At 40.3% G+C, this 27,142-nt stretch overlaps 1 protein-coding gene across 1 annotated transcript; it reads right to left on the bottom strand.

Annotated features, from left to right (window-relative positions):
• Nucleotides 1–8,763: 8,763 nt before the first annotated feature.
• WNT16 (Wnt family member 16) lies at nt 8,764–19,011 on the bottom strand. Its single transcript, XM_033099009.1, has 4 exons — nt 18,788–19,011; nt 18,356–18,597; nt 16,211–16,497; nt 8,764–9,570 (listed from the first exon to the last, which is right to left on the bottom strand). Exons 1-4 carry the CDS (start codon nt 18,880–18,882, stop codon nt 9,106–9,108), a joined length of 1,089 nt encoding a protein of 362 aa, XP_032954900.1. The 5' UTR covers nt 18,883–19,011; the 3' UTR covers nt 8,764–9,105.
• Between the last annotated feature and the right edge of the window lie 8,131 nt (nt 19,012–27,142).

Consider the following 27,142-nt stretch of genomic DNA (forward strand, 5'->3'; position numbering starts at 1 on the left):
CAGGGCCTCTTTGGGTTCATCTTGTTTGGGACTCTCTCTGTTTCCTGGTCTTGGATGTCTATTTCCTTTGCCAGATTAGGGAAGTTTTTAGTCATTGTTTCTTCAAATATATTTTCAGTTCTCTGCTCTCTATTTTTCTCCTTCGGGTACCCCTATAATTAAAATGTTGGTACGCTTGATGTTGTCCCAGCGGCCCCTTAAAGTCTCCTCATTTTTTAAGATTCTTTTTTGTTTTTGCTGTTCTGATTGGGTGTTTTCTGCTACCTTATCTTCTAAATCACTGACTTGATCCTCTGCTTCATCTAATCTACTGTTGATTCCCTCTAATTTATTCTTCGATTATTTATTCTTTATTTCTGACTGGTTCTTTTTTATGTTTCCTATCTCTTTGTTGAAGTTCTCCCTGTGATCACTGAGCATCCTTATAACCAGTGTTTCGAGCTCTGCATCTGGTAGATTGCTTGTCTCAATTTTGTTTAGTTGTTTTTTCTTCTGTTTGTTTGTTTTTCCTGGAGCTTTATTCTTTTACTTGGGAAATATCTCTTTGTCTCCCCATTTTGGCTGCCTCCCTGTGTTTGTTTCTATGTAGGGCTGCTATGTTTCCTGTTCTTAGTAGAGTGGCGTTATCTAGTAGGTGTCCTGTGGGGCCCAGTGGTGCAGTTTCCCTGGTCACCAGAGCTGGGTACTCCAGGTGTGTCCCTTGTGTGGGTTGTGTGTGCCCTCCTGTTATAGTTGAGCCTTGGTTGCTTTTCACATGTCAATAGGAGGGATTGATTGGTTGTGAGGACTGACTGTGACGACAGTGGAGGAGCTATTGTGCAGGGGCTGACCTGACAGAGCAGAGTTTGCATTAGCGGGGCTCTGGTGCCTGCCCAGTCTGCCCTTTGGGTGTGTGGTCTTTGGAGGTGGCAGAATGATGCTCCAGCTCAGTCCAAAACTGGCCACTGGGCCTGCCATCCCCAGGGCCTCCTTGGGGAGTACCCACTGCAAGCCAAGTTCAGCTGCAGTCTGTGCCCTGCCCGGGGCCATCTGGCATGAGCCACAAAGCAATCCAGAGATAACCATCACCTGTGTTTGGAGGTGGCTTGAGAGTCCAGCCATGAACCAAGACCAGCTGTTGCTAGTGCCAGGCTTAGGGCTGCTTAGCCAGAGGTATGGGATGTGCTCAAGCCAGATACTGCTTGTTTGGGTTTTGTGAACCTTTGAGAGATTAGGAAAGTCTGCAGCATGAGCCAAAGCAGGCAGGTTTTATGGAAAAGCCACTGGAAGGGGCTTGGGTTGCTTGAAAATTGGATGGGGTGTGATCTCAGGGACTCATGGGACAGAGCAGATGAAAGATGATAGCCAGTTGGATGGAGACTCACATATGACATCTCCCTGCGTCTGGAGGCTGGGAGAGGGAAGGCTCAACAACGAAACAATGGCTTCCACCTGATCCCCTGTCTGGGCTAAAGCTGCCCTTCCAGGACTGACCCTGAAACTAGACAATTCAGTTCCCAACTATATGTCCCTGGAACCTTTCAAGCTGCTGCTCAGCACTGGAGCTCAGTGTGAGTGAGTCCACCAGCAAGTAAGTCCAAGTGCGGGCCCTTTAAGATGAGCACCTGGGTCTCACTCAGCCACAATCTCTGCTGGTTTTCACAGCCAGAAATTATGGGGACCTCTCTCCCCAGCACTGAAACCCTGGGCTGGGACCCCTCACTCCTCAGGGTGGAACCTCTGCAGCCAAGATATCCCTCCCAATTTTTAATGGTCACATGCGGGTGTGGGATCAGCACGTTCCACATCTCTGCCCCTCCTACCAGACCCGACCTGGCTTCTCCATTTCCTTAGTTGTAGGGCTTTGGTTCAGCAAGATTTCAGGCAATTCTCGATGACACTTATTCTATGGTTTAGTTGTAGTTGATGTGGTCCTGAGAGGAGGTGAACACAGTATTTACCTACTCCACCATCTTGACCGAAAAACATGGGATCAATACTTTTATAACAGTAAGTCTGTTATTTGAAATGTACACATTTGACTTTTAAACATTTTCAGCAATGCATTACTCATTCAAATACAGTCCTACTCATCCACAGTGTGGTTTCTACTGCTTGAATGTGACACAATCAGATGAACAAACTCAGTACTGGGGCCAGAGAACTCCCTAGCCAAGTCTTAGCCTTCTGTATCACCAGGGGAATAAAATGGCAAATTTGGAAAGTGACTTCAATATACCCCTGTGTATTGGGAGCTTGATTAGAGAAGTACTGTGTGCTTTATGTGACACAAGCAGAAATGAACTGCAAAGAGAACGTCTTGCAAACAAGCTCTTGGCAGAGGAGAGATTTACAAGCAAATGATGCTGAGAACTATAGTCAAAATGTGTTTAGTTTGTAGAGAAGACACCCTGAGAGTTATGCTTCTATGTGTAGGCCCTGGGTGGAAGAAGTGGGAGAGTCATAGGTGAGAATTTGCTTAAGTGTGAGAAATGGGAACTGGGCCTGAAGTCTTATGTGCCCTTGCCACGGGGAGTGCAGCCTACCCTGAATGACTTCCTGTTCTCCCTTAGGGAGAGGACCTGAGGTGTAAAATCAGTACATGAACTTCTACCTCTGCTCCTGTAGAAACCTGAAACTTTTGACCCAGGAATGAGGTTGAAAGCCAATTCTTGTGGAACTGTTAATACCTTGCAAGGGAGTGTTAAAATTCTACTATGGGAATACTCTGGAAGAGGTTCCTGATAATTCTAACAGCACGGGGGTGTGGGACATAGGCGCAGTTATAGGAATTGTGGCAATTGAAATTTTGTGATTGTTGTTCCTACATTTAGTCAACAAATTTTGAAGTGTAGTTTCTCAAGAAATCATAAATTGGGCATTTGAGGAAATGAAAAACGTGCAAGCCGGCAGAGGAGAAAATTCCTCATTCTGAATAGTGCCATTTATCTTTCAGCTTGTAAAATTATTTAGCCTGTGTCTATTAAGAAGGGGACATGTTAAAGAGGATGTATCACACTCCTATTTTCAGTTTCCCATTTTGCTACTGTGCCATCAGCTATTTCTTGCCTTGCATAGAGTCTGATGAGGAGCAAAAATTAGTTGTTTGCCAGAGGGTTGGAGATGAAGCAACAACCGTGAATAAGACTTTAGGCTCTCTCAATGTTATAAGTCAATTACATCTCAGTAAAGCTGAGGGCGAAAAAGTACAACTGACAAAAGAATTTAAAGAGCTTATTTTAAAAGTAGGGATTATGCACTAGAAATAAGCAGGTAATTACTGACTTAGTTTCTGTATATTTATACCTTTCCTTGTTTTATGAAGGGTTTGAGGTGTGTTGAAAGGTACAGTTAAATTTTGTGATATTCCTATTATCAGATGTATTAGGGGCTACCCTTTTCTTTTTTTTTGGCTAAACATGGCTGGGTGGATATGGGCCACTATCACGGGTGTTTGGTTGTTAGTCATATGCCAATGGGAAGGCTGTTGGCCTCCATGGAGGTGAATAACCCTAAAGATTCAGACTGGCAACTTGACAGAGGGAAACAAGCCCTGTGCCACCACTCTTCCTGCTTTTCCAATTCTCACACACAAATCAGATGCTTTCACTTATTCTGCAAATTAAAAAGTCATACATGAAACTTTAATTTGTGTTGACTTGGTCCACGTTTATTATTACTTTCCCTTTACAACTAGTGGGAGAGGCTGCTTTTTTAACATGATTTTGTTTCAAGAGATTTTAATCATGCGAAACATCTCCAGCGGTTTTTCTTTGGATGCAAATGTCAACCATCACCAATGGTAAATTTCCTCCTCTATTAAAAATAACACCTTACGTAACAATTGGCTGTAAGCACAACAATAAAAAGGATGTAAGTATTTATTTAATGTCTCACTAAATTAGTTTGATCTATAACCCTAGTCATTTGCTTTTGGAATGTTTGTTAGGCTCTTGCAGAATCCAACTGTTAGCCACATTGGGATCTAAAATAGCAGGCAGTTGAAATCACTTTGAGCTTAGAAATCAAGAGGCAGTGTATTTTCATTACATTTCACGGCAAATTCTAAGGTCTCCATTCTCCCATCACTTCACTCCTGCCCCTCAACCAAGTTTATATAACCAAAACCATGAAGGAACACCCTGTAATTTTCATTATATTTACAAATCTTGCAAACTTTAAATGGTATACTGCAAACTCTGTGTACTAACGTTTTATGCTGTGAGAGGCATCTGATCATTAAGGTCACAGACTCTGAACCAGTCCGTTCTGTGAGATGTTGGGCTAGTTACCTAATTCCCTGCTACTGTGTCTTTTTCCTCATGTGTAAAATGAGAACCACAGTAATGGTACCTACTTTGAGAGGTTATTGTGAGGACTAAATACATATATAATTTACTTAGAACAATGCCTGGTACATCGTACGTGTGCCTTAAGTGTTTACTAATACCATTTTCTTTTTCAAAGGAAATGTGTCCCTGGTGTACCACTGTGTCCCCTTTCAGGCTGTATACCACATGCATTTGTCCCTCTCAGCTTACCTCATCATCCTACTCCAAGAAATGTTATGATTTGTCACATCTGGTGTAGTGAAACTGAAATCAATTTTAAAAATCAAGGCATCTTAGCCAACTTTCCTTATGAAAGGCTCGTCTTGAGGAGTAGACATGGTTCCTGGAGATATGATTTGGATTTTTCTCCCCTCAAGTCAGCTAAGTGGATTATGGTGTTCTGGGTAAACAATTAATGGGCTCCAAATGGTTGGTTTAATTCCTCAGTGTTTGATGGTCTTTGGGAGGTGATGCAAAAAGTACCAGCAGCTCACCAAATTGCCGATAAATATTTTGATGGGAAGCTTTTCTGGTTCCAAGTTTTAAACTAAGTAAAACCAAACATATCAGTACTCACAGTTCCTCAGAAAATTAAAGTGTGTTTCAAAATATTTACTGTGAATATCATATGGTTACAAAAGCTGCAAAATAAGGTCATAGCATCTAACTTATGTAATTAAGTCCATTGCGATTCTTAGTGTAACTATCATAATGTCCTCAGAAACAAAAACAAAACAACTATCAATCCAGATTGTAAAAAGGAAATAATGCAATTGTTTATATTCAAACAAATTAGTTTTTAATGTTGTGTAAAGCACTACTATCAGGGAAATGTTTTAATTAGCCAACTTCTTTATTGAGAGATTACAGATAATGCCGTTTGATATGTTTGTGTTGATTTCATTTCAGACAACCATCATTGGCTCTTAACCATTGCCTTTCTTAAGCAGTTTCAAATTTACAAATAAGTTGAACTCCTAAGTTGAAAATGAATGCACTACACTACCTCCCTTCCCCTTTAAACGTCATAAAGGGCATTTAAATAAATCAGAGCACTTTGTACTCCACCTACTTTCCCCTCACCCCCCAGTGCTTCGTCTGGCTCTGAGCCTGACCCCTTTAATATCATAGAAAGTTGTTTCCTAAACACATAACTAGAACTGAAGACATTTAACGTCTGTATCTGGCATAGAGGTACCCTTTTAATGGTAACATAACACCCTGTTTTTTTCTCTATGGACTCATCCCTTTCTTATCCTCAAGCTATGTGGGTTTAGTTGACATGAACCCCACTGCCAGTCCCCCGCATGGGTCTTGACTGCCTTAAGACGGTCAGTGTATTTGTCACCCAACCCAACCCCCAATGGCTATTGTGATTGGCTCAGGGATGGGCACACTAACCAATAAGACAAATGATGACTTTTGCTGAGGATTCTGGGAAATATTTTCCCTCTCTGCCTCTCCTGTGTGAACAACCAAACCAAACCAAACCCACCAAATGAACAAACAAAAAACCAAACCTCCCCTTTTCCTTAGAATGGGACCTCTCTCTTGCCTTAGAATGAGTGGTAGGAGAATGTGAGATCTGCAAGGGAGGTGTGGCAACCGTGTTGATAAGAAAAACAAAGCCTGGAGCTGCTATCGGGGTTGGGGTGCACAGCACCCTGTGAAGCCTGGTTTAGAAGACAGCACCACAGAAGCCAGCCCCTTTCGGCTGGAGATGAAGAGACCTGAGCCCTGGGAACCTAGTGTGACCTTTTGGATCAAGCGTCACTTGAACCCGTCACAACTCTGGACTTTTCAGTTACTAAGCCAATACATTTCCTTTAATATTTGTCAGTCTGGGTTGCATTTTCTGTTACTTGCAACATAAAGAGCCCTAAATAAAGCAGGTAAACTAGCCTAGACTGGATAGGGACATTTGACCTCCAGAACTTGTATTCCCAGGGGCACCATGGTGCTACCTCCACCGTGATGGAGAGTGGGAAGGAAATGAGCCAAAGCCAAGTTGTCAGCCAGTAAAATAGATAGGTGCAAAATTCAAGGATGGCTTCCATGGTGATGTCAGGGAGAAAGAGGAAAAGAAGAACCCAAAGACACAGCTTGGGAGTTAGAAGTTTCTGCTCAGGCATGCCAGAGAAGAGAGCCTGTGTTGGCATCACTGTTTTTCAGCAATGGCTGAATAATAAATAATTAGGGAATTGTGAACTAGAGGCTGCCTGATTCTCACAATTGGTTGGTAAAGTAATTATGAAAAGTTTTCTAGGTCATAGAAGAAATAATTGGCCATCATTCTAAAAAAGAGTGCTTATTTTCAATGCAGATAAAATAGATTTACTTTGCAAAAAAAGGCATGAGAGTAAGTGTCTGTTTTTCAGGTTATTCTAATCAGTGGATGCTAAAGCATGATAAACCACTTCTTTAAATCAGCACTATATTTTGTTCATTTGTCATTTCTGAGTCTCTCATTCAGTAAATAATAATTTGTTAAATTTTAAGGGTCATATTTAAATGTTTAGCCTTGATTTTAATATTAGACCTGAGACATTTTCCATGGGTTTGCTCTTTTTCACAAATTATTATTCTGCCTTGGTAAATAAAATGGAAAGGAAATAGAATGAGACTGGGAGGCAGGGATAAATTTCTTCAGATTATTATGAGAAAAGAATATCCTTTCTTTGTCCATTTTGAACTTAGAAATCTAGTTTTCTATGTAATACTGAAATACTTAACAATTCATAAAAAAGTACACATTTACATTAAAATACAACCTTAAATACAGCCCTGTAATTTTACAAGGAACCTTACAAAATATGATGAATATACATGCATGAATACTAAAACAAGAAAGACCATTCAACATTCACATGGAAATGCATTACATACAATATAATAAATATAAAGGATATCAAATCCACAAATTGCTCATTATTCTGATTTAGATTCTTCTTTACAGTTAAGACTTTTACTGTATAATTTATTATAATAACCTTACAAGTTAAACATAGCTAATTAAAAACAGATTTCAACTAATCTGACTGTTGAAATAACACAATCCTCAATATTTCGCAGCATATTTTAATCTATAACACATAAAACTGTCATTTTGGCAAGAAATATACATCCGTATAGCTAACTGCTCAATTAACTTCTTTTTCAATGTATAAAAAAAGTCAGTTAATAGTATGAAAAGAAACAGAAGCTAATATTTCTGAGATAATTTTATTGCCTCAGCTCTTGGGCTTTGGCAATAAATGTCTTAAGTTTTAATATAAATCATATAACTTAAATACAGTATGTACAAATATAAAACTTTTTAGCAAAATACTATATAAAATACTGTCTTTACACATTTAAAGGATGCTTTTCCTTATAATGTAGGAGAGCCCTTTACCTCTAATTTTCCCACATGTTTTCAGGATCCCTTCTTCCCACAGTATTTCAGAGCTGGGTTTTTTTAATAGTGGAAACGGGTCTATGATTAAAGTATAAAGCTGAAGATCAAAGATGGTTATATACTTTACTGAGGTTTTTCTAAAAATTCTGGTTAAAAGTCACTTAAAATCCAAATTACCCATTTCACTTTTTTACATTTTGATTCTTTCCTTTCGTCACTTTAACAAACACTTTTTCAGGATATTCTATCACTTTATGAAGAATCTTTTTAGTTGCCTGTCCTCTGAAATGCATGAAAGGGTAAGCAAGCAACCACTGCTTCTGTTTTCAACATTTTGCATGTGTACGCACAAACACAGTATGGTATCTTCGCCTAAAATACTGAGAGTAAATGAGATTCATGTTTACTGTTCCTTGCTGCTCTAATAAGGTAACTTTCAAAATAACTAATATTAACCCACCACTACTGAGTTCCATAGTCAATGATCTTATTCTGAGGATGGACCAGGTCTCCCTGCATGAAAGCTTCTTCCTGTTCTTTCTTGCTGGGGAGACAGATTACTCCCTTTGTATATCAGTATATGAGGCCTGACAGTTAAGTTAGTGAACTTGTTGCAACGATGTTGCTAACATTTTTTGTTTATATCAGAGGGTTATTCATTATGAATTTGTACCAACTGGGCAAACAGTTGACTAAGTTTAGTATGTGAAAGTGCTGAAAAGGCTGTGTGAAAAAATTAGATGAAAATGGCCTGAACTTTTCACCAACAATTCATGGCTCTTGCATCATGACAATGCACCAGCTCCCACCGCATTGTCTGTGAGGGAGTTTTGAGCCAGTAAACAAATAACTGTATAGGAACACCCTCTCTACTCACCTGATCTGGCCCCCCAATGACTTCTTTCTTTACCTGAAGATAAAGGAAATATTGAAAAGAAGACATTTGGATGACATTCAGGACACCAAGGAGAACACGACTATAGCTCTGATGGTCATTCCAGAAAAAGAGTTCCAAAATTGCTTTGAAAGGTGGACTAGGCTGTTGGCATTGGTGTATAGCTTCCCAAGGGGAGTACTTCCAAGGTGACCATAGTGATATTCAGCAATGAGGTATGTAGCACTTTTTCTAGGATGAGTTCTAGAACTTACTTGTCAGACCTTGTATATTTCCCAAACCACAAAAAATATAAACCCAAACCTCTTCAGCTTTAGAATACCCCAAATCTACATGCTCAGTGTGAGACATCCACCAGGTAAAGGGAACTCTGACAGCTGCCAAAGATCTGGGAATTCCGAGGCAGGAGTGGATTTCACCAGCCCTGCGCAGCGCCAGGCGCCCTCTGCTGGCTCTCCCGCTGTCTGTCACTGAGAAGTGTCGCTCAAGGCTGGTTGGAGGGGTTACTTGCAAGTGTGGACATCAGTCATGCTTTCACACCTCCTGCAGCGAACATAGCAGCACCAGATAAACTTGCACTCACACCTCTCCACGTGCCTGACTACGTGGGTGTTGTAGCCTCGACCACAGCAGAGGAGATTGCAGCCATCCGCACCCTCCGACGTTCGGTTGCATTCTCTGCCTTGTGTCCCTGGAATCCCTAGTTTCTTATCCTCCACACAGTAATTGGGAGACTTATTAACGTAGAGCAGATCATCCTTGCGAATCGGTACTTTCCTCTGGTCTTTTTCTCTCCTGCGCATTTTCCTCTTTATTTTGTCTGAGACTTGAACACTGTTCTCATATTTATCCTTCAACAAATGGCCGATCTTTTCAAAAGAAGACATGGTTTTCCAGCACGTTTTCACAGCACAGGAGCCGGAAACTCCGTGGCAGCGGCAGTCTACAGACATCAACTTGGCGACAGCCTGAAGCCAACAGAAATTGTGTTAAATATCAGTGGTTTTACTCAACAATAGAAGCAAACTAACCTAATCACTTAATGTTCTGGGTCTTGTTTCCTCCTGCATAAAAAGGATGGTTTTGAACAAAAAAGATCTTTCGGATGGCTTAGGGTTTACATGTTTTGTCCTTCTCTTCACCCTGCAGAGCAAACCTTTCCAAGTAAAATTTAAAGTGGACCAGGCTAACACATTTATCAGAGATTATCTGAGATAGCACAGGGAAACGAACCTCTTGGTGAATTTTGGGTGTGGGAGGAGGTTCACGCAGGCCTCCATGTACCTGATGGAGGTATAATATATGATACCATTTATTATAGCGCCTTCCTCCTCAGAGTGGTTCCTGGAGCAGCAACACCAGCTCACTTGTGAGAAATGCTGAGCCTCAGAAGCAGGAGACCCAGGTGACTCGTGTGCATGTTCACATCTGAGAAGCACTGATAGAGCAGTCCTCCTCAACCCACACACACAGTGCATGCAAACATCTGTGGAGCCTTACAGCCAACGCTCAACCTCCTGAGATTCTGATTTCATTGGTCCAGGTGGGGGCCAGGTCATGGTATTTCCACAAAGCTGCTCAGGATGATACTTACGGGCATCAAGGAGTGAGACCTATGGATTGAATTGAACGTTCTCAGGTTTGAATCACTGTAAAAGTCGGTTACATTTATGGGGCTTTCAGGGACATACTATTCGCTGGTCACAGACCACATGAGAAACGCTGACTAGTCAACTTAAGTTGGGCAAAAGAAAAAGGGGCCAGAAAGAGTGGAAGTGTGGTTGCTCCTCCCAAATAGCTCCCTGACTTCTGGAAAATTAATTCAAAACATATCACTTATTCTTGATGGAGCAGTGGCACCATCCTAATATAGAAAAGGGACAATATTTAGGTAATTTTTCAATTCCATGTGCTGAGTTTAATTTATACAGACTGAGAAATTAAATGAGATTACATATATCTGTAAAAGCCCACTGCCTGGCACACATGAAGGTCTAAATAAACACCCCCTTTCTGTGAAGAAGAAGGTATAGTAAGAGTTGAGATAAAATTTCAAATGGGGCCTAAAAGGGTAAAAACGATACAGAGATTTCAAAAGTTTTAGTGCTCTAATCTCTTACATACCAGGCTAGTCAGTACAGCTTCCTTCAATCTCCAGAGGATGGCAGAACAGATTAATAAATCGTCAGGACCAGCTGTAGAGTTGACGTCTGTCAACATGCTGGGTAAAGTGAAAAATTGATCTATCCACTCAATAACTTGGAAAAACCTCACAGCTTAAACTCCACTTACAGTTCTTATCAAAATTATAAGATGACAGGGGTTTATACTTTGCTATTTTGTACCAAACAAGACATTGACATGTTTGCGGAACGTTACATTTCCTAACAAATTAACTAAAGTTTCTGAACTATCTAATGAGACAGAGTATTTCAAACAATTTATAATATTTGCAACCTTGAATGAGAGCATATGGTATTGATTTGTGCCGTATTCGATACTTTTTACTGGTGTTTAAAATAATAAACCGAATAGTTGTTAACCCTGTTCTTTATAGAGTACAGCACATAGGCTCTTTTTTGAATCCACAAAACTGAGAAGCGAATAGATATGTCTATTTCTTATTAACTTATAACTTATTAACTGAGGCAAAAGGTAGCTTTCAATGAAATGAAAGCAATTTATAAAGTAGGGCACACCGGCTTATTCGGTTAAATTTATGGCATTTGATGTTCACTGAGCCTTCAATTATTTAAAATGTCTCTAGGCAAATATATGTTCAAATTAATGCCGTCTGCCCATTTTGTTCAGATTTTTAGTGCCCGAAGGATACGAGAAAAAAAAGGGCTCAATCAGTGCTAGGTAATATCAAAACAAATTGCCCCAAGAAAGTAAAAAATCTAAGGAGGTATGTTTATGTGTTTAAACCCGATCAACATTCCTTACAGTCATCGCCTAGTGATTTAAAGCTGCCCCTTTGCTCAGGATCATGACTGAAAAGCTGACTTTTTCTTTTATTAACCAGTTCTGATGTCATGTATGGTGTTGCCAATTTGCAAAACATACAGGACAAGAGTGAATGTTCACCAAATACTTATTGAATAATTAGTCCAGCTCACTTAAACAGTTATAACTCATCCCTTGGTAGAAGAAATAAGAAAAACAAAACACCTTCTTAAACAAGAGTCATTGCCGAGAGGTCAATGGTATTGGGAGACCTTGACCCAGCTGGGCTCTCCTCCAATTCGTCAGCCCACAGCAGAGGCATAGATTTGAAGGATAAAAAGAGAGATTGATTTTCCAATTCAATATGACTTGTTGAATTTGTATTGAAATTTTGGGGGGATTTTCCTGCCGTAGAAAAGTAGCTCTTTTAACTATCTAGAGTTAACTATACCTTTTCAGGGATAACATTTAAAGAAGTAGTATTTGATTACTTTTGGATTCTATACTACTTTGTACTTAAGAATTAGTATAAAAATAGTTTATATCATACATACATATGTTCTAGAATAGAAAGACAAATTTCAAGAAGAATTTCAATAACTTGACATGCAATTTAAATAATTATATCCCCATAATCCTACAAGGAAGAAACTTGGACTAATAAGGATTAAAATAAAGCAATGTAATCACAACTAACAGAATTTGATGAAATGCAAAATGCACGGGCAGATAATACACACACACACACACACACACACACACACACACACGAACTCTACAGCACTGAGAGCTCAGTGCTTCTCAGAGCACATTTTCATGAATTATTTTATTTAATTTAGCCTTATCGGAAGAAATGTATTGCACATAGTAGGTAGTTAATGAAGATGTACTTATTCCAATTTTATAGAAAAAGAAAGAGTGTGGTTAAGAAAGATACTTGTCTTACTTGAGGAAAATTAATGATACATAATAGAAAGTCTTTATATGCAGCAGGATAATTTTAGTAGAACAGAGAAAAATGAAAGCGGAAAACACAAATATATTTAAGAAAATTTCATGAGTACTCCAAAAAAAAGTATATTCTGGAGTTTTTCAGCTAGGATTCTTAATTAATATTAAATAGCTCTCCTGAGCTCCAGTGATAGAATAGTCATATTTTGGGGAACAGAAAAAGTAAAAAAATAGCAACCGAATGAGTTGTGTGTGGTTATGAGAAAATTCCTTTCTCTACTCTAGTTGAGTTGTTAAGGTTTATAACGATATTAACAGAGGAATGTTTTGTTAACTATTGCAAACAGATGTGTGCATTTTGGTGGAATATTTTTAAACTATGGGAGGGCAATTAGGAGGGGAGCATTTAATCTACTGGGCTCCTTGTGTTAAGTTTTGGTTTGATACACTCCTAGTGAAGTGAAATATGAAAGATGTACCCTTAAGAGTTAAAGGTAAAAATAGAACATGCTTGAGAAGTGGTCTAAGGAGTGATTGGTCCGGCAAATTTGACTCAGGTAACAGCAAGCAGTGATTATTTTCCAGTGTATTGTTTTATCCAAACTTTACAAAAGTCACCCAAAAAACTGTTGTGAAAAGTTTTGTGATGAGCATTTCGTCAACTATCAGATAATCTGTTTCAATTTTTATGAAAACTGCGACATGAAGTTGGATGGGTACATGTCGCATTCCTATTCCTGTGACCCATTTTGTGCCTTTTGGTCCAAAAATAGATTTGAACCTGCTGAAAAGCAAAACACTTATGTGTTGGTCAAGTACTTATAAATATTCTTGAAACAGGTCAATGAAAATTTGGGTTTGGGCCCTTCCCACTTTTTTGAGTTACTCATCATAAAACAAATTATGGGGTAGGGAAACTTAAAAGTTTATGAGGTGGACATGAGAAGAATGGAAATATTTTAAGCACACCAAAAGAAATACCCATAAATATTCCAAGTCACATTATTCCCAGAAGTTCAGCCCCTGGAAGACATCACATCATTGTGTTAGCCAATCACCATTCGGCAACATTATTCTTGGAGACATAACTTTAGGAATGGTGTCAGAAACCAAGTGGGAATTTAAGGTCAGCGGTTAGAAAATCATCTATCCTACTCACAGCACTACTAAGCGCCAGTACCCACATTTCTCTAAACGCTTTCCGACATTTGGAGTTTGAGATTTTGAGACTAAGAAAATCAACTCAATTGAATGCAGACCTTGAACTTTACTCAGAAGAATATGCCTATTAAATTAAAATTCTATTTGCCAATAATGAGAATGAAGTTGATTGTTTTTCGATGTTAGGTGATAACCTGGAAACCTACTTAGTTTGTTATGGTGGTGCTAGGGGTTTTTATTCTTTTTGGCCATCAAAGGGAAGAAAAATACAAAATACTTTGAATTGTAATAATACTTCATGAGTAAAGACCAATAAAAACACCACTGTAGTCCCTCAAAATATCCAGGTAATATTTTAAGTTTCCAGGTAGACTAATGTGAAAAAAAAAGATTCAGTAGAGAAAATTTAAATGTACACAAAATGTGTATACATGTATAGGCTGAATTATTTTCAGCATAATTAGAATAATAGCAAAAATCTAAGGAATGTGAAGAGATTTTTTTTTTGCCAACAATGGATTAAAATTGAAGCTGGATAATTGTATATTTTTAATAAAATTAGAATATAAATAATATTTTTAAATCCAAGTTAATAGTTACAAAAACAAATATTGCTACCTAATTGGAAATTCACACAAGATGGAATAAAACTAAGTAGCTGCCTAATGTTTCTAATACAACACATTTATACTTTAGGACTTTAGGATTAAATATTTTAGGACTTTTCATAAGTTCATTCAAGATGACTTCATTCAAGAGCATCATAACGTGGGTTTTGGAGTTCTGTTTCTTGGTTAAAATGTTTTAAATCTCAAAGAAATTATTTAAAGAATGACTAAAGATGATTTAAGGTCCAAATTAATAATAAATATTCATGTAATTGTTTTCTTATATTTTAAATATATTAATTTGACTTGATGCTTTTTTCTAGCTTAACTCTAGAGTTTTAAAGAACATATGTTAATTATATTTAACCTCTTTTATATAAATGTATTAGAAATAATAAGAAATCCCTTTAATATTTAAATGGAAGCAAAACCTAATTCATTTATTCATTTTTTTTTTTTAATGTAAAACTTAAAGGAGAAGAGACGTGTGTAACTGTGGTGTTAGGGAATAGTGCTTTAGTGAAATAAATGAACTTTTAACATTTCTAAACAAAAACATAAAAAGTTTATATAGCTATTTATTAATTTCCTATTTTCTCTTTTGCTATTTTGATTTGAAGTTTCAAATTGAACTGAAAATTCAAATTTAAATTGAAGTGCTATGGTGATCTATTTATTGAGCTTACTGTTTTTGTATTTTAAACCAAAGTGGTTAAGGAAAGAAAACTGGCTGAAACTTGTAACTATTCTGAGTGGATTCCATTTATTCACTTTCCAAAAATGTAAAACAAAAGCAACAGAGACTTTAAATATTCCTGAGAGATACTGCAACTTGTTTTATTTGAGGAGAATGTGACAGATTGGAATGACTGCTTTGGGACCTTTATACGTTAGTGAGTATTTACAATAATATATGATATGTGCTGATATTTCTATCCTGAAAAGATTATTACAACTTTTCTATTACAACAATAGAAAATATATATTCATAAAAAACGTTCTGACTGTTTTAATAAAGTCACTCTGAATTACCTAGTAAGTCATCTATGGTATAGAACTCAAATTTTATTGTGTTGATATTTAATAAGGTAAATATATAAAAATTAAATTGGGCTATAAATTTAGTCCATTTTAAGAAAACTTAGTATAAAAAAAGCCAGAATTCATAAAAGAAGTTAATTAGATAGTGGTACTTCAAATTTGCCTCCTGCTCAATCTTTAATATATCTACATTTAAAAATATCCATATATTTAATACATCTATAGCCCGTTACATTTATCAGTATTTATCAATTTTATAACGGATCTACATGCTTTATAATAAAATAACTATTTCCTTTTAAAAGATTTGTTTTACCAAAAATATTAGTTAAATATTGTATATTCCAAATGTATTTAAGAATGTTTGTTAGAGGAAGTAAGGGCAAAACTGACAACATGTTTCAGAGCCATTGCCCACTAAAAAAATAGTCAAAATTCAAATTTGAAGGAATGAAATTTGATCCAGTCCCATTAGAAAGGCAGACCTAGATCTTATCAGGCTCTTCCACTAAACAGCTAAGAGGGTAGAACCAAATAACCCAAAAGGCACTTGTACATCTATTATTTTATAATTAGCATTTCAGGTATACAAAGTATACAATCACAAACACATTAGATGGAGAACATAAACTAAGTCAATGTGGTCAGTAGAAGCTCATGAAAGAGGCTCATGTATGTTATATATATACATATATAACAAACACATAGATAGATAGATAGATAGATAGATAGATAGATAGATAGATAGATAGATAGATAGATATACACTTCTTAGAGTGCAAAGGTGTTTTTGTGTTTTTGTTTTAGTTTTTTAGCTATATGGACAGATTCATTCAAAGTGTAATCCTAGTGATATTTACCTACAGGCACTGGATTTTTTATTCCACTTTCTAATACATACCTGCCTTCCAGCTTCATTGTTATGTAGATTCATTGTTAGTAGTACTTTGTTGTCTTTCTCCGTGGTGTTTCTGATGGGGAAATCTAGGAACTTTCTGCTGAACCACATGCCATACTGGACATCATCCGAGCAGCCCCCCCAGTGCCAGCCTTCACTCGCTGAGCCACCGTTCTGCAAGGTGGTGTCACAGGAACATTCCGTCATGTTGCCTGCACTGCATGACCTGGTCACAGAATGCACCAGGCCTGCAGCCATGACAGCATAAATAAATGCTGTTTCCTTGGTGCCTAGAATAAAAAACATAAATTGCTAAATGTAAGAGCCATACCAGTCTCTGTTTATGTGCATCATAGAGCCTCTTACTCATTCTCTTGTCAGGGAGGCAATTTTTCAATTGCTTACAATGGATGCTTTAAGGAGTACATAGTTAGAAAGGATGATTTTTCTATTGTTCTAATCTTTTAAAAAAGCAGCATTAACTTTCAGTATTCCGCTGGAAGGAACTGTCATATATTGTATGTCACACAGTGTTCTCATATTTAAAATATCTAAAATATGAAATATATGTCACACATAGATCAGCGCCTAAATCGACAATAAAAACTCAATAAATACATGTTAAATTTAAAATCCTTTGTGTGGATACTGTAAATGGTGACACAACGGCCCCAAAGAGTCCAGATTACGTTTCTTTTTAAAGTTAAAAAGTGTTCTTACAAAACACAAGCTGAAAAATTTGGTGTGATTTTTGGTTGCATAAATAATACATGTCAGCGAGAAAATTAAAATTAAGCAAAGACCAAAGCAATTAGTAGATAAATGTTACAGTTTAGGATATCGTGAATAACAATCCTGATATTAATATGAACCAATTATATATTTTGTATAGTACTAGCTAATTCTCTTATAGTCTTAAAGGCAATGAAAGATCATTGAAATGGCACCCGCAAAACAAACAAAAAGAATTGTTATGGAAAATTATTGAATATGTATTTAGCATATCTGTAATAGAGTTTGAACTAAAATCTTTGAAAGTTAAAGTCTTACTAAAACGTTAATAAAATGGACTAGAAGAGATTCCGCAGGCAGTATTTTTTTTCTTTCGAGATGTTTAGATTGGAGTAGAAACAATTGCACGCCCGTTGTCCAATAAACCTTTTCAACAGCTGATGCCTCTGCACTTCAGCAACTGTGAAGAGCATATCTTTCTTTTTCCCTGCAGGGGGTCCGGGCTCCTTCGGAAGGGTGTGCCGGCCAAAACGCAGCAGGGCAAAAACGATGCTTTGGCGGCAGTGTGTGTAGGGACCGGGTGGGGAAGGGTCAAAGGGGAGGGAGAACGGAAATGAATGTGAAAAACAACGAATCTTTCAGCGTCCAGGTCCTAAAATTCTTTGACTCTGCTGATATCCTGGAACACTCCTGGTTCCCTGTCCCTTTATCCTTACCAAGTCACCAGGTACGTGTAAGTGGAACCTTGTTTCACTGCAGCTTCCGGCGCCGCGGGTGTGCGCAAAGGAGGGAAGAAATAGAAGGAAAAAAAACAAACAAACAAAACAAAACAAAACAAAAAAACACAAAAAACGAAAACCGAGGGGAGAGCCAAAGTGTCGTACTCGGGTTAGCTGCACGTTGGGCTGTCCAGGACAATCCCTTTTCCAATCACCATTATCCTGTCTATCCGGTGCTCCGAGGAGTCAACAAACGTGGGGCTTCGCGGCAATTAGTCACTTGTTCAGGGCTCGGTGCGCAGCGGAGCTGCTTAAATCAAAGCAGATGCAGCAGCAGCATTCTCTGCTGCCGACATCATGTTTCTGCAGCTGGTCACCCATGCAGGGGGGCGCTACGGGGTCCGAGGGGTCGGCGGGGTGGAGTGTCAGAATTTTTCTCCAACTCCAGCGGGGCACCGCGTGAAGGAGGGAAAGCTATGGCTCCAAGAGCCCCGCTCTGGACCTAGGGAGTCACCCCCTCCAGGACACCTGCACCCGGGGTCTGGCTTCCGTCGCTCCCAATTCCCGTCCACTAAAGGACCTCTTTGGGGATTTAGAAAGCGACGGGACCATGCAAGCACTATTTCTTTTGTTTACAAGGAATTGGAGGGGTTGTTACCCTCCGTCCTGTGCCAGCACCGAGGGTCCCGGGACTCACCGCTGCTCAACTCGTAGCCAAAGAGGGGGCTGGTGCCCGGTGGGGCCGCCGCGGCGACCTGGCAGTTCCATCGCTCGTGCCTGAACTGACTCCTGCACTCCTGAATGCCCAGCCGGGCGCCCTCTCGGATGCTGGGCAGCAGGTACGGTTTCCTCTTGCACAGCTCCTTCTGGCGGCTGTTCAGCGGCAAGTTGGCGCAGCCCAGCTTCTCCGGAACCCCAAAGGAGGCGATGCCCAACCACCTGTAAGACACGGCCGCCCCTAACGTAAGTCTCTCGCCTGCTCTCCTCCCCAGTCCCAGATATTTTCTCCAAAATTAGGTCACCCGACCTAGGGTCCCCTTCTCTCCTCCTCCGCCTTAGCTGAAAGTTCCCGGAGGCTGGGCACCACTTTTGCCGCATACCCCTGCACCCCTGCTAACCCCATACTCACATCCAGTTTCCTTGGGCTCCGCTGGGGAACAGTGCGAGCAGGGCCGCCCACAGCGCGCACAGGCGGGGCAGTGCCAGGAGCGCCGCTCTGTCCATGGCCCCCGCATGGAGTCCCCTAGCCCCAGACACTCCTCTTTTGCACTCCCGGCCCGGAGGCCCGCCAGGTCACAGGTCAGTTCCCCAGCACCAAGCTGTCCCACGCCCTCGTTCTTCCTGCAGACACATAAAAAGAAGGCCAGCAGTAGTAGGGGCTCTCAGCAGCCTCCCCTCGCTTGCAGGGAGCAGCGTGAGGAGATGGAAAAAATAGCTTGGGGCCCTCCTCCGGCGTCCAGTTGGAGTTGTGTTGGAGATGCGGGAGCGTCCCTCGCATTCCAAGGTGAGAAACTTCTGTTGATGTAGTTCTGTCTCCATCGCCCCCGGCCTCTCCTCCCATCTCCTCCCCTTGGCCGCGCCTGGAGCCTGATTGGCCCAGCCGTTTCCCCGCACTCATCATCCCGAGACCTCAGTCTCTCATTGGCTGAAGCGGACTCCGCGGGGGGCGCTCGGCCCGCCGCTCCCCGACCGGGAGTCCAGACCCGGGTGTGTTCTTGACCTTTCCTCCTGACACAGTCTCCTGAAAGTGGGCCTCTGCAGGAGGGGTATGGATGCAACCTGAAGATTGATAGGGGCGCTGCTGTGTTAGAATCCTGGGGGGATGCGTGGGTCGAATGGGAGATGTTTGAGTTCCACCCACTCCAGGCGCATTTGGATTAATTACCCTCTGGGTGGAGTGGCTGGAAAATCTCACTGTCCCTGTTACTTTCCACCTTCATAGGAGAATAATCTTTTTGAGTCAGAGTTGGTACCGAACAAGTTGACCTTTCAATACCCTGCTTGAGAACGGGTGAAATTCTGTCAGGCTGGAGATCATAGGCTGGAAAACATTCATTTCTGGTGAAAGGGAAGAAGATTCCAGCCTAGCATCCAATCTATTTAAATTTTATTGTGTGAATTCCTTTTCCCAGTTTGCAGTCCTTGAAAGCACTGTCAGAAAATGGAGCAGAGAGAAAGGATGGGAGTGAGAGCTGTCTGGAGAGCTCTAGGATAGGTGAGTGCTGTGTCCTCACCCTTCTCACAAGTCTACGTTATGGAGACCTTGGTCAAGGCTGCACATGGAAGACAAATTTTTAAAATTTACTTATTAAACACCTATCATATGCCTAGTACTGTGGAAAATTACAAAGACAAGATCCCTTTCCTTGAGTGCACAAACCAGCCATGGAGATGAGTCTAAAACAAAATAAATTGAGATTATCAGTAAAGGAGAGTATGGAATTCAGCCTGGTAGTCTTTGGAGCCAAAGAAAGTTCAGAAGCAGAATGTTATGGTGCCTGGCCATTTAGGAAGGCTATTAACCAGTGTTTTGCTGGATGGATATTTCCCGCAGAACTCTTAAAGCAAGTGGGATATGCTCAGCTGTGGTAGCAGAAAGCCTGCCTCACCTAGTTGGTGACAGGAAATGTTTCAGAGAGACATCGCCTGCTCGTCAGAGGACTTAAGGAATATTTGTAAATTCTTGGGTGGACAGACAAGCTTAGTGGTGCCAAAATCCAGACTTGCTCAAATAAATGATCTGCTTAATTGCTTTATCCTCAAATATAGGATTTTATTCGCAGCCTCTCTCCTTTATCAGCCCAGAGCAATAAAAGCTCACTGAAATTCCCATCCTATCCCATTTATCTAACGAGTATTTACTGAGTGAACTTGATGTACTAGTAAGCCACATTGTAATTTTTAGAGAGTCAAGTTGATCCAGACATATTTCGGCAAATGGTTAATGGCATCTCAGAAACTCAGAGCCTTCATTCAAGCACACTTGATTCTGTGAGCTTCTCCAGGAGGGGTCCTGGAGCAGTCATTGCTGTACCCCCACCATTGGGCCCAGTACAGGAGATCTTGGTTTTGAATACAATTTATTGAGTGAATTAACATGATGAGGGACATTCTGGGCAGACATTTAGATGGCCTAAATGTTGAAACTAGAGAAGTGACTTCCTCTTCAAGGGAATGGGGTAGAGTGGAAAGCATTAACACTTTAGGCTGATTTTAGTGGTAGAAGTTTTAAGGAAGTTGGAGTTTTTTCCATTGCAAAATATATATTGATACACCTAAAACTAATAAAACAAAAGAAATACAAATTGCTAGTTACAAAATAGTCATGGGGATGTAGGGTATAGCATGAGGCGTATAGTCAGCAATATCGTGATAACTGTGTATGGTGTCAGATGGGGACTAGAGTTATCTATCGGGTGGCCACTTCGTAAGTTATGTAAATGTCTAATCATCAGGTTGTACACCTGAAACTAATATACTATTGTATATCAACTGTAATTGAAAAATAAAAAATTATTAAAAAAGAGAAAAGTATACATTAAGCCTCTATTATGAATTAGAAAGTGGGGGATAACACTGAGCTAAATGGTGGTAGAGTTCACAGCTGAGTTGACAAGAGAGCAAGTGAGCCGGCGGTTACAGGCCAGTGCAATACACGGGGGAGGTCAGTGTGCCGTGATCCACACTGGAGGATTCCCTAACTTTGTTTAGGGGTGGAGGGTCACTTGAATGTTGCCTTCATTATTACTCTGGGGATCCAGCACTGTCCAGGCATCCAGATAAAGGCTTTAGAGGAGCACTCAGAGTATCTATTTTTACAGTCTAAGAACACTAGGTCAACCATTTTCAACTCCAAGACACAGGTTCAGGGCCGGAGTGGACCTGTTCCTCTTCTGTCTGGTCTGCGTCCTTCAGGGTTGTCCTGTTCATGCCTCTACAGCTAAGGAGACTTATTCCCAGGAGTTGAACCAGCTGAAGAAATAGGCTTTCCATTCAATGAGCAGACATTCGAGGGCCTGATGTGTACTAGGAGCTGTGCACTTTCATGCTCTCAGAGCCTCCTACGTGCTCCCACTGTCTGTCTTACTCTAACTCTCTCTCTCCCTGTCTCCCTCCACAAAATTTCAACCCCCAAAGCTGATACTCATTTTATAGATAAGGAGAGGTTAAGAAATTTGCTAAAGTTCACTCAGCTAGTAAGTAATAGAGTCAAAAAACAATCTTATTTTAGAGGCCCCGTGTTTTCCACCACAACATACTACTACATAACCTAATTTAAAACCTTTTCTCTTTGTATCTCATGGTTCTTTACATCACGGTTCACAGCTATCTCCATCAAGAGTTCTGTTCCCTGACCATAAACCCAAATCGCTATGGGGGGTCTCTTAAGGAGGTCTCCCTGAAGTGGGTCTCTCTGAGGCAGATGGTGGTCTGCATGGAGGCCCTTCCATTTCCCCGCTTTGCTGTCTGGTTTCTGTGGACTGGGAGGCCGGGTGGGAAGAGTACTGGCCTGAGTGGGGTGACTGAGCCTCCAGTCAGCAGGTTATAATCTTGGGCAATTAATTTCAACTTTGAACCTCAGTTTTCTCTTTCAGATCTGACTCTCTTACTGGAGTTAGCACAGGGCTGGAAGGAGGGAGCTGATCCCATGTGAGTGTATGAGTGTGTGAGTGTGAGTGTGAGTGTGTGTGTGTGGTGAGGAAGACTGCATTTGCTAGTGGATTTGCACTCCTAGAAAGAGAAAACCTTAGTCATTTATAAGGGTTTGCCAGCCTGAGAGAGGGACCCAGTTCCAGGGGTTGCACAGACTAGTTTTTGGCCCCCTTCTTCAATTCTACTTTTGCTTCTGGAGTTCAACTAAAATTAATTATTTTAGTTGAAGAAATCTTTTAAAATGATTAAACTTTAAATTATATTATAATCTTGTCAGGTCGTATGGAATATTATTTAGAAGATGAAAGAAGATGTTAACAGATATTTTATTTATCCTGGAATCTGAAAGTGAAGAGCTCTTTCCTAACTTAATTTATCTCTCTCAATATAAAGTGGCTCATGTCTACTCTCATTAGAGAGGATTATGCTCTTTATTTAGAGTTGAGAAATAAAGTAAATAATTAATCAAATCCAAACATATACACATTTACATATTTCAAATGGTTAATTTGTTCAGCAGCAAGCAGGAGTCATTTCCTATTCATGATTTTTTATTTTGTAATTTGGAAAGAGGACAAAATATTAACCAACCAACAGAATATAACCTAGTGCTTATTGTGGTATGTAAGCCTCCTATGCTTCAGGTGCCCATATCTGTGAAATGTCTTAAAGCTCATACCATTCATTGTTCATAAATGGGAGTTGATATTATGTCATCTCATGATGAATCCAGCTACCTAAAATTTGATTGGTGGTGTTAAAAGCACCACGTGGCTCCAAGTTTGTACAGGTTACTGAAGCAATGGTCGCTTCCTGACTCCACAAGGGGAGGCATGCATTTTTTTGAACTTGTTTTCCTAGCAGAGGTAAGGTGTTTTGATCAATATTCTGGAAAAGGATATTTAGCAAGGGGAGAACCAGATTTCAAGCATATTCATTTCATTCAAAGGATCTCTCTCAAGGGACTGAAACTATGTTCGTGGTCATCTCTGATCAGCTGGAGACGGAACCATGTAAATAGCTGGCTGGCAAGAAATCCTATTTCCCACTCAGGACCCTTGCATATTATTAGGTAGAGAACCCATAGGAGCCTGTTCCTTCTGGTAGTTTTCTCTCAGTCCCTGGGAAACTCAGTCAAAAAGTCTGCCTGTGCAGATATGCCTTGGACGCTGCCTCTGGCAGTCCATCAGAGGACGAAACTTCTAAGGGCCCTGTTGTAAGAATTTCTGCTGCAGATCACAGAGACTTATGCACTGGAAACTGATACCAGAAGCACCCCAGCTGGTCTTAACTCCCATGATAGAACACAAGACCAGAGGTGACTTTTTACATAACTGGGTCCCCATCCATTCTATTTTAAATTCCACCTGGATGCTCCCAGTGGCGATTGGCTCTCAGTCGGGGGCAAAGAATGGCATTCTGGGTGTCCTGCTGTCCTTTGGTGGCTGGACAAGCCATCAGAATGACAGACTTGGAACAGCAGAGGAGACACCAGTGACAGAAAGAACAGGAGTTGGAAAAGGATGCTGGCTTGCTTTCCAAATTTCCACAACTATGAAAGTGAAATTGTTTTGTTTACTTGTCCTGGAAATTAAGGTTGAAGGAGATTCATTATAGAAAATGGCTTATCTCTAGTGGCATTTCTACAGATTATACAATCTTTCTGGAGTGAGGGAATAAAAGTAAAATGCAATCCTTGAAAAAGGAGAACCATCACTGTTGCCCAAGGACTCAAACACACAAAACCGAGTCATATGCAGAGTGTTGAATCTCTCGATATCTTTTACAAAAATATTTCCTGAAGTCTGGAAAACAAAACAACTCCAGCAACTAATGAATGATTACCAATTTTAAAAAGTTATCAAGAAAACTACTTCAAAAATCTAGTATTTACATTTTTTTAGAGTTGTGGAGTGATCACTGAACAGTCTATAATGGGAAAAAAAGACAAGTTTTCTCTCTTTTTTTCCTAAAATTAAACAATCTCACATTTTAAAGGAGAAAATGTTGAGGGAAAAGTTGTTTAGAAAGAATTGAGTGCATCTATCTTCGTCTAACTGTTGCTCTGCAAAATTAGGCTTAATTGTTGTGTCCTTCTCTAGATAAGATGCCCCAAATCAGCAAATGCTGAAACTGCTTTTGTCCTCGGGGCTATTGCTCATATGTTTACTCATTGGCTACTGTCCTCATTTTGGGTGGAGAGCATGTCAAAGTGGAGTTTCTTAAGTCTGGCCAAGCAGCAGATGCCAGCTGGTGTCACACGGAGGTGAATCACATCTAAACTTGCCCGTCATTGTTTCACTTTCCTGACTGAAATCTTTAATGATTTCTTCTTTACTCCCACCAGTTAGGCTATAAATCACCAATTAGATTATAAACATCTTCAAATCTTCAAATCGAGGAGTGTGAGTAATTCTTTTGCAACTGGTTCCCCCTGCTCCCCCCACTGCCTGAGTGTGTAATAGGCATTCAATGAAGATTGTGTGGTTGCTGTTTTAACAGACAAGGAATCTCTCCTAAGAGTGGACTTGATGAAAGCATGCCATTGGCAGCTGTCATCATTGACCCAATCTACTAACTCGCCACTTTCCAACTGGAAATTTGCCATGACTTGCACCTAGTACGTTGCACTAGTATGTGCCACGTGATTTGCGTGGGGACCACGAGATGGCTATGTCTGGAGTACTCAGAGCTTCGGTTTCTGCTAGTGTTACGATCAGTAAATAGGCTGATACTCTTAAATTTCTCTGACAAATCTATCACTGTGCCATGTGCTCCTTTAAGGTAAGTTTGTTGAGAGAGGCCTAATAACTCAAACTCTTACTGCAGTTTCCTCCAGAGAATGCTTCTATTTGAGTAGGCAAATGCTCAGAACCCAGGAGATTTACGAGGGTTCAGAGACATAAACACAAACTGCATAATAGGTGTGAGGTGTGTTCCAACTGCAGCCCTCTCACCTTCTGTTAACGATTACGGGAAGGGAGGCATCAATACAAAAACAGCCAACTTCAGGGCTCTCAGTCTCGAAAGCTGATGGAGTCTTCTGGTGCCAGACCAACTTTTGGGGTTGTCACATGGCTTAGTGAAGCAGCTTCCAAAATGGGCTGAAAACCACAATATTGATATACTGGGCCACATGCCAGAACAAAGCCTGAGTCCAGCCGACTGGGTAAAAGATTCCAGTTGCTATGTTAGCACCAGCGTATTGTCTGGAATCCCTAGGGCACACTCATGAAACTAGCAGCAGACAAATACAGCGGAGCCACTTTTTAATGCTGTTTTGGGGAGAACTCATATTTGCCTTGTAGGTTAACTGAGTTATGGCAGGCTTTGGCTGGAAGGAGTTTTCCTTCAGGAACTGATTTGGCCTACAACATATCTTAATTTTATAGTAATTGCTGGCAGTCCAGGGTGGGGTTCAGAGCTGGAATCCTCCCTTCGTACTGCACCCCCCTTTCTGCCCCAGGGTTTCTGGTGAATAAAACATGCACACAGAGAACTGAACCAATTTGGGCAAAGTATCAGCTTTATTAAGTGTAAGGCTTGCCACTAGAGCTGGATTATGCAAAGTGAAGTTTCCTATTCCTTCTTCCCAAATTGAAGACAGCAAGACGGAACCAATACAATGACCAAGTCTCAGGCTGAGAAACTGAACCTCAGAGAAGAGGCTAGAATGAGGCAACAGCAAGTGGAGAGGAGAGCGCACTCTACTTGAGGATCTTCAGGTCTATGAAGAGGGAATTGGAACCATCATGCTTTCAAGGAACCCACTGGTGACAGGGACCAATTCACTGGCTACTCTTTCTCCACTAGGGAGGAGTAACCACTGAAGTGGGGAATTAGGTACAGATTTCCTTACCATAGAAGAAAGAAATGACAGTATAGCCACTTAGAAGGATACTCTCGCTTCCTTGGACAGAAACAGCAAGTTCATCAGTCCTGCTATCGACTGTAAAATGTGGTGTTGCCAGCCCTCAGGATAGATGGGCCGGCAGGTTAAGAACATTCATGGAAGCTTCATGCAGGATAACTATGAGGCAAATGCTCTGGACTGTAGTCTCAGAAAAGACACATTCAACAGTCATAATTAGCATCAGTGCAGGAAGTGGTTAGCATAGGGCACAACAATGCCCACTGCAGCGCCATCCATTCATGCACTTGGAAGCCATAGCAGAACATCCTCAATTGTACAAATTAAACCATAAGAGCAGAGAGGTGATGTCACCAGAAATCACAGCGTCCCTAAACAATATCCTCTTCCACTTTTTTAACCTTAGAACACATTATTTGTTTTATTTTTCCACCTCTGGTTTCTGTTGGTAAGATTAAAATAAATTCATGGTCCCCCACATATTGTCATTTCAGGCATGTGGACCAGAAACATGGTGGGTAGCCGAGCCGAGAGTAATCAATAGGAGCTTAGAAAAGTGCATGAGGATAAATCACAAAATAGATAATCAACAGAAGCCTCCAATCAGCAGGAAAAAATTTGAGAAATATACGAGGTCGGACAATTAAGTTCGCGAACTCATCCTAGAAAAAGTACTACATACCTCATTGCTGAATATCACTATGGTCACCTTCAAAGTACTCCCCTTGGGAAGCTATGCACTGATGCCAGTGCCTAGTTCACTCTTCAAAGCAATTTTGGAACTCTGTCTGGAATGTCTATCAGAGCTGTCGTCATGTTACCATTGATGTCCTTAACATCATCAAAATGTCTTTCTTTCAATATTTCCATTATTGTTGGGTAAAGAAAGAAGTTATTGGGGGCTAGATCAGGAGAGTAGGGAGGGTGTTCCAATATAGTCATTTGTTTACTGGCTAAAAA

The sequence above is a fragment of the Rhinolophus ferrumequinum genome, chromosome 26, assembly GCF_004115265.2.
Source record: "Rhinolophus ferrumequinum isolate MPI-CBG mRhiFer1 chromosome 26, mRhiFer1_v1.p, whole genome shotgun sequence".
In the NCBI taxonomy this organism is placed as follows: domain Eukaryota; kingdom Metazoa; phylum Chordata; class Mammalia; order Chiroptera; family Rhinolophidae; genus Rhinolophus; species Rhinolophus ferrumequinum.

What these genes read in the sequence shown, in the direction of transcription:
- WNT16 (XM_033099009.1), bottom strand. Translation starts at nt 18,882, where the DNA reads ATGGACAGAGCGGCGCTCCTGGCACTGCCCCGCCTGTGCGCGCTGTGG. An exon ending in GGAGCCCAAGGAAACTGGAT is followed by an intron (nt 18,598 to 18,787) that starts GTGAGTATGGGG and finishes CGTGTCTTACAG; the next exon opens with GTGGTTGGGCATCGCCTCCT. An exon ending in TGGCTACGAGTTGAGCAGCG is followed by an intron (nt 16,498 to 18,355) that starts GTGAGTCCCGGG and finishes TTTTTATTCTAG; the next exon opens with GCACCAAGGAAACAGCATTT.